At 34.8% G+C, this 19,035-nt stretch overlaps 1 protein-coding gene across 10 annotated transcripts in view; it reads right to left on the reverse strand.

Annotated features, from left to right (window-relative positions):
• The window catches only part of LOC131070938 (protein REVEILLE 6), a 182,125-nt gene that overhangs the window by 137,314 nt on the left and 25,776 nt on the right, over positions 1-19,035 (reverse strand). For all 10 annotated transcript variants that reach the window (XM_058006639.1, XM_058006636.1, XM_058006640.2 and 7 more), the window contains exon 2: positions 3,457-3,514. In XM_058006639.1, coding sequence (XP_057862622.1) covers positions 3,457-3,514 — 58 coding nt within the window. The remainder of the gene's footprint in view (positions 1-3,456; positions 3,515-19,035) is intronic.

The following is a 19,035-nucleotide window of genomic DNA, read 5'->3' on the forward strand; positions in this document are numbered from 1 at the left end:
AATGACTAAGATGACCATTGTAGCAATATTACAATATTATTACTTTAATAGAAATGAGAAAAAATGCCCCTAAGAACACATAAATAGAGCTAGAAATTCCAAATTGTATAAATACCACTAGTCTTGAGGTGATCTCTATAGAATTTATAGATTTTATACTAAGTTGTCAAGTTTGCCAATCCCAGCCAGAACATGTCCGAGTATGGGGCCAAACATGGATTCCCCAAGGATCCGTCCCAAGCATGGCCCAGACAGCCAAGGTACACCACGAGCACACATGAGTCACCCGAATAGTGCCCCATTATTTCATAGTGAATGATGAGAGAAAAACAAATGAGCACCTATTGCTAGCTCCAGTTTGTGTTTCATCTATTGCAAATGGGAAATCAGCAAATTTCATCAAACTGATTTTGCAAGAGTTCTCTTTATTTGAGTGTAGAGTGTGTACAAGAAATAGAGTAGGCCATCTTAACCTCATACAAATCATACATTCAAAAAATGACACCATTTAAAAATTAAATGTCTAGATATTAATTCTATCATTTTAAATTTAGCTTTTAATAATTTTAAATTTGTTTACATTTTAATACTTCCACTTAAATTTAACTCTATGTTTTGAATTTATTAAAATTTTAATGTTTTCAAATTTATTTAACATTTAAAGATTTCAAATTTTAATATTTCTTTTTTCTTAAATATTAGCATTTTTTAATTTATGTAAACTTTCATAACATTTAAATTTAATTTTACTACATATTCATTTGTATATGATTATAATATTTAACAAATCTTTGAGATGTCACTCCCGAACTCCTTTGCTCCTATTTATGCTTCTAAAGGCAGAAGCACAAGTTTGTCAAAGGGATCATCCCCTCCTTTGGATGCATAGAGGCTTGATGAACAACCCTCAGTTCTTCAGAACTATGTTAATATTGATCAGATATTGGACAATGTGAAGAGTTGTGTTTCTCCCATCAGACATCAAGATTTCTAAGCATGCTGCCTACGGATCTTCCTACTTTTCCTAGCCCACCTCCCCCTCACCCCACTATGTGCATATGCATTGCTAGGGCATCATGTGAAAAACTCTTGGGTTCTTCTCCAAAGCACAGCTCTTTCTTGGAGATGGCACACAAGGCCTGACCCTTTGTTGTCTCCATCCCTCCATGTTCATCCTCTATGCATGGATCTTTGGCTGCTTGAGACAGTTGTGAAAGGCAAAAACTATTTAGCGAAGGTTCAATTCAAGCCTGAAATGGATCAAGCAAAGCAGGTGAAAATAATTCTTCAGCTTGTAGAAATCATGTTGGGGATTGTGTTTGTAGTCAACATCAAATGCCTATTGTTATGTTTGATTGTTATGTTTGATAATATTTGTTATCTACCAATGTATTAATTGTTTGTATTAAGTGGGTTGTCACTCTCGGGTAGTTAATGTGTCGGTTGGTTGATGGTTGTGTACCTCTCAGCAATTGTCGGGTCCTTTAAATATGTTGTGTACAGCCAAGGAAGGTAGTATGGTATAGTTGGGTCTATTGTAATCCTTGACCGGCCATCTCTAGTCTCTTCTCTGTAATAATTGCATGTGTGAATAAAGATATATTTTACTATTGTGTCTAGTATGCGTTGTCATGTATATTATTATTTCCTATATTTAATTTCTCAGTTGTAGCGGTAAACATTTTGGCATCGTTGCCTTAAAAGAAATCAAGTCAGCCTTGAGTGATTCATACCCATAGACCCCATTAAAAGTGAGAAAAGGCCACAGGGTGGTCAAGACCAAGCGATTAGGTGATATATTGACTCTTGACCGAAGGGAGCACAGAGACAAGTCAGAGTCCGGAGGTACCCGGAGTGTTGGGACGCTAGAGGTTGACGTGTAGAGGATGCGCGCGTGGCCGAGCGCAAGGAAAGCATCAGAACGTAGCAATCAGAACAGTCCACCTAGGTTCGGCACACTAGAAGTACTTGAAGTGTTGGGGATGCTGAAGCTGGATGTATAGAGGACGCCTGCATGGCCGAGAGTGCAAGGAAAGCACCAGAATGTAGCAGTCAAAACAATCCACCCAGGTCTAACACACAAGGCGAATACACACAGTACCTTCCGAGTGAAAACAATGATGAACACCCAAGAGAAGCAGAAACTCTCGAATTTTACGTACGCCATTGCAAGACATGTATAACGATATGGGAGGCGAATGGCCAAGATGACAAGGACTACTGGCTGAAAGCATTTCCCACCACCCTTCGGGGGATTGCCATCGGCTAGTACACAGACCTTGACGCTAAGCACAAGGCAGGATGGACTAATCTAAAGAAGGTGTTTGAGGAGGAGTTCAAACTCTTGAGGGATGACAACGAGATTGTAGCAGAAATCTATAATACCAAGTATGGTAAAATGAGAGTGTACGCGCTTACAATTGTAGGCTCAAAGAAGCCAAGCAACAGGTAGAAGAAGGGGTGGTTCACTAAGGGATTGATCCCTTCGCTACCAATACCCAATCATGTACCCAAACTGTCAACTCAGCCTTTATATACTACTTGATGTCTTTAGTGCAATTTGGAAGATTTTATGAAGCTCTCTAAATTGCTGTGTACTGCCAAAGAGTCCATAGCAGTAAAATCATGGACATTTGATAAAATGGTATCCAAATGCCAATGAAAATTCATTCATTAATTTTATTACCATATTTATAAATGACATTTTGAATTTTTTATTTAATTTTTATTTATACATTAAATTTATTGTTAAAATATTTATATTTATATATTATAGTAACTATTTTTATATATTTTTAATAAATATAGATTCTACACCTTAACCAAGCCCCAAACGAATACCCAATCCTGTACCCAAATAATCAACTCAGCCTTTATATACTGCTCGATGTCTTTACTGCAATTTGGAAGATTTTATGAAGCTCTCTAGATTGTTGTGTATTGCCAAAGAGCCCATAGCAGTAAAATGATAGACATTTGATACATGGTATCCAAATGCCAATGAAAATTCATTCATTAATTTTATTACCAAATTGTTAAATGGCATTTTCAATTTTTTATTTTGTGGTTTTTAGATAATCGTGTTTTCTTTTGCATATGCTTTATTTTATCTCTACTGCACCATGTCTGATCTTTTCCCATCAATCTGCTATATCCACATACTGTACCTGTATCTGGATCTTTATGGAAATCTATCCGACTTGTTTCCATCTTTCTGGATGGCATTCTCAATTTTCTGCCTATCTGACTTTTAGTTACATCCATTTTTTTTATGTATCATATCTGTAACCAATAACATACCCATAATTAAAGTATTCTGTAACTGCATCCACATTCATGCAACTTGATTCTAAACCCACTCTCATCATGTGTTCGTTCCCCATAATTTATCAACATATTTAAAATTGAAATAATCATGAACCAAGCTAATAGACTAAAATCTGATGGAAAGCATACCTGTATGACAGTCTTCGATCCTACAAAAGCTTCAATTTTTTTCCAATCACGATCAAATCTGACAAGCAACCAGAGATTTGGATAAAATGATTTAGTACTCCATAGTCCATACCATAAATGTTATAGAAATTACCAAACATGGGGCAAAAATAGATACTTTGTCCTCATCATAACTCTATTTTTGCCGCTTAACAAAAGATACATGGTATATACCATAAGGAAAATCATTTAAACAATTTAAAAATCAGCAATGAACTATGAAACAAATGTGAAATATAAAATAAATGGAACATAAATCAGAGAGAACAGCATGCATATATAAGCAATCACTTCTCAGAATGGAAGATCAATCTGTTGCATCAATCATAGCCACAAAAGCGCAGATATTTTGATAGAATTGTGAAATGACAGCTAGCATTGCACTTCTAAGAAAAATGTACCATTACACTCAAATTCCTATAAATGATGGTGAACGTTTGAGAATTGAATGTGTATCTTGTGAGTTGTAGGGTATACTCAGCAATTACATTAATTTTATAAATATAGTTAAAATTATTAAAATATTGTAACGTTTCTATAATGGTCATCTTAGTTTAGGTAGTTTCTAATTCTGGCTACTGTTTACATTTGATACATTTAGAAACATCAATGTAATTGGCTATATATGTAAACTATGTTTTCATTATTGAATATACAATTACCATTACATGGTATCAGAGCAGGTCAAGGGGATTTTTAATTTTTTGACGAATTTTTAAATTGGTGGTCCTCTACCTGGAAATATTTTCCAGAAAAAAAATTTATTGATTTTTTATTAAAAAACCACTGTGAGAAATCGAGGGTTTGTTTGAAAATTTGTGGGCAGATTTTCTTCTACGTTTCTTTAATTTGGTCTAAGGTTCGTGTCATTTTAGCGTCGTTTTTGGAGGTTAGAAGGTTTTTTTGTGGCTGTTTCATTTTTTAGAGCTGTTTTTGGAGATTTCATTGTTTTTCTACCGTGCGAAGTTTTTTTTTTATACTCCACGATGAAGGTTTTTTTGGGGTCATGTTTCTAGTCACGGGTTCTCTTCATTTCCACAATAGGACTGATGCATTGGCTCTAGTTTTTTGCCCTCGACTAGGGCATTCTTGTCTGCAACAGGACTCTTTCTTTTTCTACGCGCGACATATTTTCTTTACCGTGTGACAATGGCTGCCTTTAGCTTTTTCTACGACAGGTCTGGTGAAAGTATTTCCGCATGATGTTTAGTTTTATAACATGCATTGAGGGTTTCTCTTCATGATGACAAGCCTAAAAAAAATCATGGGTGTGTTACTTGGTTTTTGTTTTCCGTGTTCAAGCTTAGGGTTTTGCACGATTTTTCCTCAAAAATTGTGGGTTTCTACTCTTCTATAGTGGCTAGGGTTTTTTGGAGCAATAGGCTTTTCACGTTTTTCCAAAAAAATGTGGTATTATTATTTGGGTTTTGTGCCTTTTTTTCCCTAAAATTGTAATTTTGTTTGTAAAAGGGTTTTGGTTGATTTTTCCCAAAAATAGGGGTGGTCATGGATTTTATAATATTTTCCAAAAACATTATTGTTGGGTTTTTATAATTTTTTCCTCAAAATTATATTTGGGTTTTGCCTTATTTTCCCTAAAAATCAATCTTTCTCTGCAAGAGAGTTTTCTGATTTTTTTCCACAAAAAATCATGACTGATGTTTCAATGTCTGGGTTTTAATCAATTTTTCTCCTCAAAAATTGTGTTTGGTTTTTTTTCATTTTCTCCTTAAAAAATCGTTTCTAAGTTTATAATTTTTTCCTACAAAATTATTGGTGGTTTTTCGATTTTGTCCTCAAAAATCGTGGGTTCTCTATTGGAGGGTTTTCTAATTTTTTCCACAAAAAAATATGATGGGTGTTCCTATTTTAGGGTTTTTACCGTTTTTTTCCAAAAAAAAACAATGATTTGTAACTTCAATTTTCAAGGTTTGACGATTATTTCCACAAAAGTCGTGGTTTCTTGTAGTCTATTTAGGGTCACACTTGAAGTTGCTAGGGCAAACATTTGCAAAAGTTTTTTGCGGTTTTTGACACAATCATGTATATTGCTCTTTGGGGGGTTTGCCAATTTTCCCTCAAAATCGTGGTTTCAGGTTTTTGTCAGTTTCAGTTTTGTTACCCAACATCAGGTTGGACGGATTATGGTACTCTTGATCATTAACATTTTGCAGATCCAAGGAGGGTCTCAGCAATAGCAAAGTGTTCTAAAGAGAAGGGGTAGCCTTCTTTGCGTTTGTCATCAAAAGACTTGCAGATTGTCTTCTATAGGGTAGTAAGAATGATCATTATCAAGGGAAGGTATTAAAATATTGTAATGTTTCTATAATGGTCATCTTAGTTAGTTTAGGTAGTTTCTAATTCTGGCTTTTGTTTACGTTTGTTTCGTTTAGAAACATCGTAATGTAACTGCCTATATATGTAAACTCCGTTTTCATTATTGAATATACAAATACCATTACAACAATTTCACTAGTTACTCACAAATAGTCTCAGTAAATGTTCTCACACTTTCCAACATGCTATGTTGCATCTATTAAGTAATGTTGCCTTACAATGCACAACTGAAATGACAAGCCTTGAGTACAATGTTTTGGACAATAACAGGTATGATCAACAAGTTACTCAAGCATAATTGTTCCTATATGAAAAAAAAAGCATTCTCTTGCCCAATGTCTACAGAAAGTGACGTTGGTGGAAGCAGTTTCTATGACTTGATTTGATGCAGATGTTATTGTAAAGGGGTTGTTTATTGGTATGTGTATAACAGATTCAGATATGCTTCAAATGATTTGCAGATTTGTTGATTTTGTGGCATTGTTGGTGATAGATTTGGAAATTGTTTAGTCCTCCATATTGCAGATTTGTGGGATGCAGATTTTGAGATTGTAGGATAGATCGACATGTATGGTCCTGGTTGCAGTGAGCAGTAGCAGAGTGACTCACAATGGTCAATTATAGGTTGATCATTTTTTGATTGTAAGAGTAATTGAATTGATGATTGGAGAACACAGATTCAACATTTTTGGGAGCTGACTAGGTCAAGATGTTTACCAACATCATATAACAAATCAAAGAAAGCACTACCTCCAACTTCATGTTTTGTAGACATCTGACAAGACAATGGTTTCTTTTTCATATAGAAATATTTATGCTTCGATAAATTTTCAATCATATCTATTACCTTCTTCCCACTCACCCCATTACTCCATCCACAATCTAGTTTCATGCATCCTAACAAAGATTCATTCTTCAATTCGTTGTTCCAACGGGTCTTTTCACAATGGTTCTTCAATCTACATAATAGAGTATAGGGATGTAAATCCCAACATTTGTCCTTTATATGCCCTTTCTTGTTACAATGAGAGCATTGAATTAAATTAGCATCTGTAACATTATTGCCTTTACCTTTGACATACCCTAGGCCTTGATACTTTGGCCTCATTGTTGGCTCAATTGGTTCTCTCATTCCATGTTCATTCTTTCCTAATCCCTAACCTTTATATCCCATTCTTTTCATAATTTCAATACCAACATTGTTATTTAAACAACTAACGACATTTGCATAATCATATTTTTTAAGATTTAAAGACTCAAAAATTATCATCTTGTTCACAAATAGCTTTAGCAAAATCATAATCACCAAACAAAGAACATAAATCTTTAGTGCCACATGAAACATCACATTGAACTTGTTATCCTCAATTTTAACATTAGGAGAAATTGAGGTAACCCCACAAATTTTAGCCCATTTGTGGTTTTTAAGCTCTATGCTCGCTTTGCGAGACACCTCTGTCATCGCAAGAGCATTTTTCCCCTGGAAGTTCCCCTTTTTCACTTAGTGTGAAACTTAGGTGTAGATTAGGTTTACAAGTCCGACTTACACCAAATATGTTTTCAAGGTGCAAATTCAACTTGTAAACCCAATTTACACCTCCTTTCCACCTTTTTGCCTCATAGGTGCAAATCGGGTTTCTAGACCCGAAATGCACCTTGGTAAGTGCAAATCGGGTTTATAAACCCGATTTGCACCTATTTATGGCACTTTGAGTTATGTATTATCCCTTTGTGAAAATCAATTAGGAGTCTTTTTCTTGGCTTTTAATCTATTTTTCCAGCAATTTGGGCTTTGTTCTTCCATTTCAAGTCGATTAGACGTCATAAGAGGAGCTTTAACTCAAATTTTTACCAAAGATTGTTTCATTATTTTGGGATAAGATTTCCTTCTCTTCCCCCTTTCTTTTCTTTGGTTCATTCCGCAAGATTTGAAAACCCTTTTTATTTCATGGTACAAGAATGAGATGTTTTGAATGCATGATTTTCCAATTCAATTCGGTTGATTAAAGCTCTCCCCTTTTTATGTGGTGCAGCACAAGTTCATTGGCCTGAACAACACCACATTTGTGATGTTGTTCAGGTCTATGGACCCAGGCGACATTCGTTGTTGCCATTTTTTGGTTTTGGCATCGTTTTTCAACCTTCTCTCAAGTTTTGGAGAAGTTTGGGTCCCTAAATCCAAACGCCACCAAGCTTTGGTGGAGTTCGAGTTCAGTGCCCGAGCTCCACTTTGTTATATATCTTCACTGTCAAATGGTGTTTAGCGGGGTCGTAGACCCATCATACAGCAAATGTTGCAGTGGTGCATGGGGGGCCTACGACCCCGCCTTACACCACATTGTCTTTGCTTATGCCAAGTGTTGGTGAACTATGAGGTTATAAACCCACACTCCACCATCTCTTCACACCTTTTCCTTTGCCTGAGGCAGTGCTTGGTGGGGCCGTAGGCCCGCCATGCACCAAAGCCTTTGCTTGGTGCATGGCAGATCCAGAACCTCGTCAAATAAAATGGTTTCATGTGTTTTGCCATCCCAAGGTGTGTGGCGAGTTTATAAACCCACCCTACACTAAACTTGTTTTGAGTTCCTCTTGGTGTATGGTGGGTTTGTAAACCCGCCTTACACCTTGTTTTGAGATTTTCCTTTCTCAAGTGTCTGGTGGGGTTATGAATCCGCCTTACACTTTGTTTTTCCTTCTTATATATAAATCGGATTTATAAGTCCGAATTAAACCTGTCTTTTTATTTTTGCCCAATAAGTGTAATTTGGACTTATACGCCCGACTTAAACCTATTTTAGTATTTCCCAAAGTGTAATTCGGAGTTATGAACCTATATTATACCTGAGAACCACACTTTGTCATCAATGTAATTCAAGCTTATGAACCCAAATTACACCTATTGCACACACGTAAATAGGGTTCATAAACCCAATTTACCTTTGAATTACCAAGATAAATGTGGGTTTTGGAAACCCTAATGGCCTCAAAATTCAAATGCATCATATTCAGAGGATTGTTCAATTCAAAATAGACAAAATGGTTGATCAATTACACTTTTGTGGTACTGATAATGTTTCCTATCACAGTGTTGCCATTGTACAAATGACAAAAGCTTCTCTAACTAAGAAGGCTATGAAGTTCAAAAAGCAAGACCCACATCCGGTTTTCCCGCGTTCTTTAGTTTCATCAAACATAGATCATATAAGGGGCACAAAGATAGGTCATGTTGACCTAGCTGAAGTTCTAAAGAGGGTTGAGCAACCTCCTTCATACAGCAAAATGGAATCCATTATTAACAATGGTACCCATCTAGTTGTGGCCTTCCCTATGTCTGCTCAAGACCCTGAATTTGTCATGGTGACTGCAAGTCACTTTGATGCTACTAGCAAGAGTGTAAAGGACACCACTAGTAAAAAATTGAATCGACTAGATGAAGATTTCTTTGACACTATTTTCAAATGTCCTAATATTGAGAAGTATTCAAACATCACCATTCTATCAGCTCAAGACTATGACAAAAATTCTGACAAATGTAGGAGGAACATGAATGATAACTGGTTGAAGACCCCAAGGCCTACAATTGCCAGATGGCCGAAAACTCTTTCTAGAAGTGATTTCATTGAAGAAGTAAATGATTTGATAACTCTCCTAAGTAGAGGGAAAGGAATTCTCACTTCTAACACTTACTATAAATGGATGTATCAATATATCCATGTTATCAAATAGAATAATGAGATACTATTGGCAAATATTCCATCAATTCAATCTACAAAGCTAGGGCAATGGAAGAAGAGATGAGAAGAGTGACTATGAAATTCTTTAAAGCCAGGAGAGATTTTGATTATAGGGGAATGAAAAATAAGTTGAGAAAAGCATACGTTCATGTGCATCATATTGAAGATGTTTGGGTTGATTGCCGAACCAAGTATGAAATCAAGAAGCTTGATTATTGCTGGTTGAAAATTCCTCCCCCAAATACAGATATTGACAAGATCCAAGATTCAGACTATGTCATCAATAGGATCGAGTTTGGAAAGCAAACACATGATTCTACTACACAAGACGCTCAGTCAACTCTAGAGGCTCTTGTATTCATATATGATGAGGATAAGGCTAAAAAGGATCAACTCAAGGCACAAGTTGAGCACCTCGCCACAATACTCATCAAGTGACCAAGCTCTCAAAAGCCATCGAACCAGTGACTTCGTCACTAGATGAACAAGTTGTGAAAAGAGCCGAGCAGGCAGCATCACAGAGTAGAGCCGTGGGAGAATGGATGGACAAGATGTTGAGTCAAGGTACATGGCTTCTAAGTTTAGTTTTCATCATTGTCAATAACCCCAATGCCATAAGGATAGAAGTGGACAAAACCATAAAAGCTTTCTCCCAAGAACTTGAATCACAAGAGAACGACTTTGAAGCGTGGTTGAAACTTGAAGATGTTAATCCAGATGATCTCATGCAAAATGGTGTTATTCCTTCACGGCGTATGTATGTTGAGTAACAAGAGGCGTTGGAACATCAATGAACATTCTAGAGCACCTAGTCAAGGATATGAGGAAAGCCCAAAAAGAATGTGTTGACAAGAAGAAAGAAATTGTTGATAAAATCTCTGAAATTCCATGTGCTTTCCTTGATGAAAGCGAAAAAGTTCTTGATGTTGATGAGGTCATTAAAGAATTTAGCTTGCTTATAACTACTGAAATTGATAGAGAGGACTTCTCTTTGTCATCAATAATAGATTGGTTGACCTTCAATTCATCTTAGATTTTTTGGATTCACTTTTGAAGAAACACAAGAAATGTTGCATTGACTCAGAGGATTCTATCACGCGAGTCAAGATCATCACCGGCAATACCCAGGGACCCAATAGAGTTCAAATGAAGAATGTCTTGTAGAAATTTGAAGAGTTCCAAAAAAGAGACTCAACATGAAGAAGATGACAATCATTTTTGTGTTTTTCCTAGTGGCCTTTTGTTATGTCAATCGACACCTCAGGTATCATTCTGCATATGCTCATGTTAACATGTTGAGTGCACAAGTCCTAAGTCAAATCGAATTCTTCCTTTGACCTAGTCTTAATTTAGTTGTAGTTTTCTATTTTCATGTTGCACCTCTCCTCTATATATACGAGGATTTTTATTGTAATAAGGATCTTTTTTCCATCATTGTTTATGCAACAACGCTCTGCCAAAGTGAAGAGCAAATTGAGACTTGGTGTTCATTTAGTAAATTTGCAATGGAATCAAAAAAAAACAAGTTTGGCTTTCAAACTTTGTGTTGAGATCAATCTTGTGTGTGGTGTAAATGTTTATGTCATTTATGTCATATTTTCTTGAAAGATTAAAGTTGAGTATAGTTGTTGATGCAAAATATTGAAAAGTTATTTGAATTTTTAAAGTAATCTTTGTGTTACTTAAAAAACTCAAGGATTGGAAATAGGTTGAGACAGTATTTTAAAGTCTTTGAGTTTTTACAAGTTATCTCCAAAGTTTATATTGAGAGGGTAAGAAGTAAAGTCTTTGTGTTGTGCTGATTATCTTGTTAGAGTAGAAAATCTTGCAGTATATCTATTAGCCTTTGAGCTAAGAAAATATTGATATTTGGGTTATAGTGGTTGATAGGACTTAGGCATTCAAAAGAATCTTTGAGTTCATGGTGTACACAAGCCCCATCCCCAGGTCATTTTCAAAAAAAGGGAGGTAATGGAAGACTTTGTTCTTTCAAGGACACTTTACTTCCTAATTAGCTTAATTTTTAATATTACTGCAAAATTTGAATTGTTATAGTTAAGAAGAGATATTTTCTGAATAGAGAATTAGATATAACTTGTTTTGAAAAAAGAGGACTAAGTTGCTGTGCCATCCTGGAATAGTGTAAAGTTAGCAGATTGATAGAATAGAAATTAATTGCAGTAGAAAGGAGGGGCAGCCTTCCCTTACAATTAGGCGAGATCATATCTTGCCTTCTGAGAGATATTATCTCATGTACTGTCATGAAACTCACATTTTGTAAAGCTTCATTAGTTTACAAAATTTTCACCCAACAAAAGCAATGGTTTTGATAGACACTCATTGCATTTTACTATTTGTTCATTCTCTTCTTTCAATGTTGAAATTTCTTTCATTTGCAAAATATTTTCCTCTTCTAATCTCTATACCTTTTCTTGCAAATCATTATTCTTTTCCTTGACCTCATCAAACAATTTATCTTGCTTCTAACTTTTCATTTTTCTCATTAACTTTATCTAATTCTCCCATAAGATTTTTAATTTCATTCAAAAATTGACATTTTTCTTTCGTCCTTCATTTAATAACTTCTATCATTTCTGAGTTGTATTTCTTCACTTCCATTAATTCATCTTTTAAAACATCCATTTCCCAAATTAAATGTTCATTTTCTTTTTTCAGGCAGAAAACTGCTAAAATTGTCAGAAAAAAAGGACTTTTAGTTTGAAGCAGACTATAATGTTTTGCATGCAAACAGTCATCATGAATGAGTTTTGATATTTGAAATATTAATGAAGAAGCATATTTCAAATAGAAAGCATGGAATGATGAAGAAAGACTTAATGTCCCAAAGATGTATCAAGGAGAAAATTTAGTACACAGAGAATGTACATACATTTAACTTTTAAATTTTAGTTTTTTGTATTCTCTCTGTTTTTCTTCATGACAGCTGAAGAAGGATCATGGAAGCCAATATGGCAGTGCTTTGAAATATCTAATGACAGGTTTACAATTCCAATTGAAAATCAAATGTTGGCTCTTTATCATTCCAACTTCCATTCACAAGTGTTCTTCTCTCAGTTTTCTCCTTTTCATGCATGTCCACCCTTTGGTTTTGTTCCTTTATGAGTATTCCAATTTCAATTTCCTTTTGTACATGGTTGTTCTTCCTTTTCTCTTGAAGAAATGCATCTTATACTACACCAAATAACATGAAAAAATCACAGAAAGAGTTACATGGAAAAAATTGCCCTATAGAAGCTCAAAATCCTAACATCTACGCCTTTACTCCAAGAGAAATATAATCCCCATCTTTACAAAAACAGTAAAAGAGGGTTTAGCGACCATGGAACAATTCTGCTAAAAATCATCAACTGTTCTAAAGATGAGTGACAACTATCCTCAAGAAAGAAATTCTTCCATCTTCTCCTCCAAAAGAAATCAATTGCCAATGAGTGTATCACATGTCAAAGAAATTTCTCAACTGATTCATATTACGTGTTCCCCAAAAGACAAACCTCACAGAAAATAGGATAGATAAATAACTAGTTGCATTTGACCTATAATCTTGCCCAAAAGTATTGTAGATCAACATATCTAGAAAAGCATTATACTGATTCCTTTCTCCCACATAAAATGCAAAAAGAGTCTAATGTACTAGCTTTGTTGAGCACTAATTTGACAACAACACCATGAAGAAGTACTGATCACCTCAAAACCGTGTTCTGTAGAAAATTTTCAATTTCCAAATAGACCACCAGAGCTTTTGCTGTCATTCTTCAAGATTTCACACAATCATCACCTGTTCATCCATGGAGCAAGGATGGAAGCGTGTCTCTCTCTGCCATATAGTCTTTTTATTAGAATATTTAATTATATTTTAGTCAGTTATATTTAGTTTTTTATTAATGATCATTTAGCTTTTTAGTTTGTTTAGTCTTTTAAGTGCAACTATTGCTTCTTTTATAAGAACGTATAGTTTGCTTTTTAGCTTTATTTAGCGTTTTAAACTTTTTAGCTTCATGTTGAAGCTTTAGTTTTACGATTCATTCTTTTTAGAACACCGTCTTGTAATTCATCTATATACGTTGTATATTCGTAATTAATTCATTCAATTATTTTTCATGGTATCAGAGCAGGTTGATGGGCTTTTTTAGGATTTGGCTACCTAAAAATAATTTCCAAAAGTTTTTTTTTGAGTTTTTTTTTATGAAAAAAAAATTGTTGGAGTTTTCGAGGGTTTGCTATGGAGTTCTTTTGTGGCGGATTTCTTGAGCATTTTTTGCAGATCATGGATTTTTTGCAGATCGTTTTCTAAGCCACATTTTCCTTTTCGTGCGGTTTTGCGGCCGCAGGTTTGTGTTTTTTCCGGTAGCACATCTGTTCGTTATTAGCACACGATTTTTCATGGATTTTTTTGGTTTTTTTGGTCATGGTTTCGCGAATTTCTGAATTCGACCGTGGCTTCTTAAGACGATTTTTCGCGATTTTTTTGGGTCATTTTTTCATGGCGGCAGGTTTGAAAAGGGTTGTTTTTGTGTGCACATTTCTACAGACCTGATTTCCACAGATTTCCATGTCAGATTTTTGGCGCAATTTTTCCCGCTTTCTACAGACGTTTTTCCAGCCAATGTTCTGACCTCGGGTTTTTATGATTTTCCTTAAAAATAACTATTTTGGGGATTTATTAATTTTTTCCAAAAAAACTTCTAGGTTTTAATCATTTTTTCCTCAAAAATTATTTCTAGGGTTTATAATTTTTTCCCTTACAAAAATTATTTTGGGTTTTCTAATTTTTCTCCACACAAAATCAAGGGAGGGTTTTTGCTTTATTTTTCCTCAAAAATCAGGGAGGAAATAGAGGGGGGGGGCGCTTTTTAAAACTATAAATGCATGAAACCACATAAAGCATAGAGAGAACAACCATTAAGACACAAACACAAAGATTTCTTGTGGAAAACCCTTTCGAGTAAAAAAACACGGCAGATCAAAAGCTTTCCATTACCAAATATGAACCAACTGAGAATAACAAAAGTGAGCACCAACTCTCTTTGAAGCACCAACTCAGAATTACAAAAGTGAGCACCAACTCAAAAACACTCCAAAAACTGTAGTTGAAAACACCGCTGTCACAAATATATGCCCAGCCCAACTGAACAACTTCACACATCTGCATCATATGTTATAAATGTATATCATTTTATAAAAAATAAACATTAATACAAGTGCCTTTCATTATATGCTCAGCACCACAAAAGAAAACATTGTTGGACTGTTTACCACCCTCAACTTACATCAATTCTACAGCTCCCATATCATCAGAAAATATTCAGCATTGACAATACTTATTCACTCACAAACGTGTTTTCAACCCCTTCCTCAAAATGAAAAGGCGTCCAAACCTTTTTTTGACACCTGCCTTGATAATATTCCCCAGTTTTTATATAATTGCAGTACTTTATTGACACTACAGTCTCAATAATATCCACCAGTAATTATGTAACTTTCGTATTTTATTGACACTGTAGTCTTGATAATATTTACCAGTAAATACATGACTGTCATTGCTTTTTGTATCTACTTTAAAAACTACGAACTGGAGCAAACTGAAGAATGCTTTACACGTCTTCATCAAAAAGACAACTTTTTTTAAAAAAACTTTCATCCATCAAGCACATAACTTAGTAGAGAATAAGCGTAACAAAAGTCAAGATGTGAGTCATAGAGGTATTTACCCACCACAATCAATTAGCGCCAAAAATAGTGGTTCATTGCAAAAAGGTAAGTAATCTGATCAATCAGAATGATCCTTATCAGCTGGTCATTCAATTTAATTTCACCGCCAAATCATGCCCAAAAAGTTAACATACTTTATTATAAAAAAAAGATTCAAAGGAAACTTTAAATGAGCCTCCACTTTTAAATCTTAAAGAAATCAACCCCTTAGAGTAAACAAACAATGATGTGGCACAAAATCTAACCAAGAAGACAAGTAAGCACACAACCAGCTTAGCCACACACCTAACCAGCTGAAGTAGACAGGTAGGTAGCTCAAGCACACACCCAACCAGCTGAAGTAGACAAGCAGACACCTCAAGCACCTCAAGTGGACAACTAGGCAACTCAACCAAAAACTCTATTGCACAAAGTAAACCAATGACATCAATGACAATACGTTCAACATCCTGCACCTCATTCATAGCAATCAAGAAAGCCTCCAATTTCTCGTACTCTTGAAGTCTTAGACTCAATCATAATCAACCAGATTGTACCTATTTTTTTTCTATGTAAAGTTATTGAAACTTCACATTTAGCCTTGAGGACAAACAACTGCTACCTCTCTATACCAATGTTAGATAATGGAAGTGATTAAAGTCCACCATATATTTATAGATAGTAATTATCTTAATATATCTCTCCCCCACTGTATGAATAGTAATAAGAAATTTAGTATACCTAGGTATATATAAATGTAACATTATATTAAGTTTCAAGTTATAGCATAGGTAATAATAAATGTATACTAAGTGGATATCTCTACATCTCCCCATCTCTCATTGTCTCCCATTTTTTATCTGCATTTATCCCTCTTCCTCTCTCCTTTCCTCTCTCCCTCTATATATTTATCTCTCTCTCACCCCCTCTATCTTTCCCAAGCTATATCTATCTGTCTTTCCCATCCCTTCCCCTATTCCCCCTGTTAGCTTCCTTTCCCTTTTATTTTCCTCTCTTGCTCCTCCCCACTCCCCTACTAGCCCCCTTCCTCTCCTCTAAACCCTCCTTTCCTCTCCCCTTGCTAGCTTGTCTCCCTTCTATTTTCATTGCCCTAGCTTGCGAACCTCTTTCTCATTCTTTTTCCTTGTGGTTCTATGCATGTTGCCCCTTTCTTCGGTTTACTTCTTTCCTTTTTCATTCTTGCTATAACCTCTAACATTTTTGGCTCCATTCTCTCTATGTCTTGTTATTATGTTTGATCCATCATTAATCTCTCTTTTTCTGCTTGCCATCTTTTTCTAATAATATTTCCTCTTCCTATTGTTCACCTTCTTCATTCCTTCTTTTCCTTCAAGTCATTTTTTTTCTCACAATTCCAATCATATCCTCTGATTGCCTCTTGAAGGTTTGATTTTGTCTTTCATTCACTCTTTTCCCCTCTCAATTTGCATTTCAAATCAATTTCTTTTCTCTTCTTCATAGATTTGTTCCTCTTGATGCCACCCTTCTTACATGTCCTTTTTATGTTTTTAATTTGTCTACTTTATCAATTCTTCTTTCCTTCAATTTTCATTTCCTCTTTCTTTTCTTCACTGTTTTGCAATTTATAATCAATTGTATAATATTATTTATAATCATGATCATTTTTTACTATTGAATTTTCTCCTTTCCTTGTTTTCATTTAATGTGCCTGGCCTTTTTATATCAAATTAAGTAATAATCAAAACATTTTTAATAATAATATTCAAATATTTATGTCCTACCCAAATTCAATCTTTTTACTCCATCCACCTATAATATAATAATCATAGCATTTCTTAATTCCTTTCATTTCTTTAAACATAATATTTCACAATCAAATTGTATTAAAAGGTTTGCAATACTCTTAATTTATCAGCTCCTAAGAATATTTATAACTTACTATTATCAGCCCACATATTTCTTATTAAATTAAATACAATTGTATAAAAAAAATTTAAGATTTATAATTGAGTATTTTTAATCCCAGCTTTAGCTTATAACATTTTATAATATTTACAACTCAATAATTTTGATATTAGTATTTATATTATGTTAATTTATTAAAAAAAAAGTTTAATCATAAATTCGGCCTAGGGGGCCATACCCAGTGTATTAACTTCCAAAAAGATTATAGAGTATTAGCTGCTCCAGAATGGAGGACCTAGTTACAAAAACCCCATGGGTTTCTCCTACATTTACTTTTAGTAGTAAATTCTATATGGGTTTTCTTTTTCTACAAACAGTTTGTGTATTCACACTTATACATTTCAACTATTTCCCTATTATTTATCATTCTTGTTGTTTTGGATCCTCCCCACTACTATTTGAGATCCCTATCTCTAATGTGAACAACTAATCAATCCTAGCTGAAAGGGCAACCTTTGTAGAAGATTATTGATTCCCCACTTCACTTGGTGTCTTCGGAGGGTTTCATTTTGTCTGACAACAGAAATTATAAACCATATTCATGTTCCAACATGTACAGCATTAAGAGTTGGCCATAATCCTACACTAGGATGGAAACCATAGCCCATCACAACATCGTCTAGGATTGCTCAGAGCCCTCATCACTAGCAAGGCCTAATCAAAGTCTCTAAAGCCACCCATATAGTTTCCTCAGCTTCTCTTACCTTCAAAAAACCAACATTGAAGATACTACAAATAATATGCATGGTCCAATTGGTACAAGTTTACAACATTAAGAGTTGGTCATACTCCTACACCAAGATGGAAGTCATACCCTGTCACAGCATCGTATAGGAAAGCTCGAAGCCCTCGCCATTAATGGATCCTCATCAAAGACTCTAAAGCCGGCTATATAGTTTCCTTGGCTTCTCCTGCCCATAAAAAATGAACATTGAAGATACATCAACATTTTCCTTGTATCTATGAGCCATTGAAAGGAACACCTCTTTGAGAGTCACTCTAATTTAATCATGATTAACACATTTGCCTTGAAGATCTTCCTCAACTTGAGATCAATAATTCCCCCAAAAAACGTAGTTTTTCTTCACAACCAAGGGCATTGTTGTATCCATCCTACATTTACTCCAAGGGCACCAAGAACGGAAAGAACTAGGAAAATTTATGATCCAAATGTGGGAGGTGACAACATATCTAAACATAATGATTCATATACCTAGCATTCAACCACAAAAGGACGCCTTAAATCGGCTTCAGCTATGTCTATGACAACCTCAGCACCTTCTAATGATGGGACCTCACATTTTGAAGAGGCATGGTTAAATAAGTTTGGAACTAGTTTTTGCCATGTATGCAAGGAGCTGTCCACAATACAATCCTCTTCCATGTCCATTGCCAAGTTGGCAAATAAATCTACATGAACTTTGATCTTCTTAAAAACATGCTGTATTGTGAATGTTGATAAGGATTCAATTAGGGGCCAGCACTAACTTAGGATATTATTTATTTTCCAGTTCAAGGAAGCTTTCTGTCATATCCCCAATTTTTAAAGTGACAATTAATTAAATTGATTTTTAAAAAGTTGTCAATGATGGCTTAATATTAATTAATTTAATTAAATAATAATACAATATTAAATGTCACTTTATTGAATAAAGTTTTCCAGATATGATTAATATTAAAGTCGGCCAAGTCGGCCTAATATTCTAGATGCTTCTTGGAATTGTTTATAAGGGGGTTGGATGGAGGAAGTAAGGCATGCTTGAATTTGATAAACAACTTATGAAATCTAGAGACAGAAACCTTCTGGAGTTTG

Source organism: Cryptomeria japonica, chromosome 1, assembly GCF_030272615.1.
Source record: "Cryptomeria japonica chromosome 1, Sugi_1.0, whole genome shotgun sequence".
NCBI lineage: Eukaryota > Viridiplantae > Streptophyta > Pinopsida > Cupressales > Cupressaceae > Cryptomeria > Cryptomeria japonica.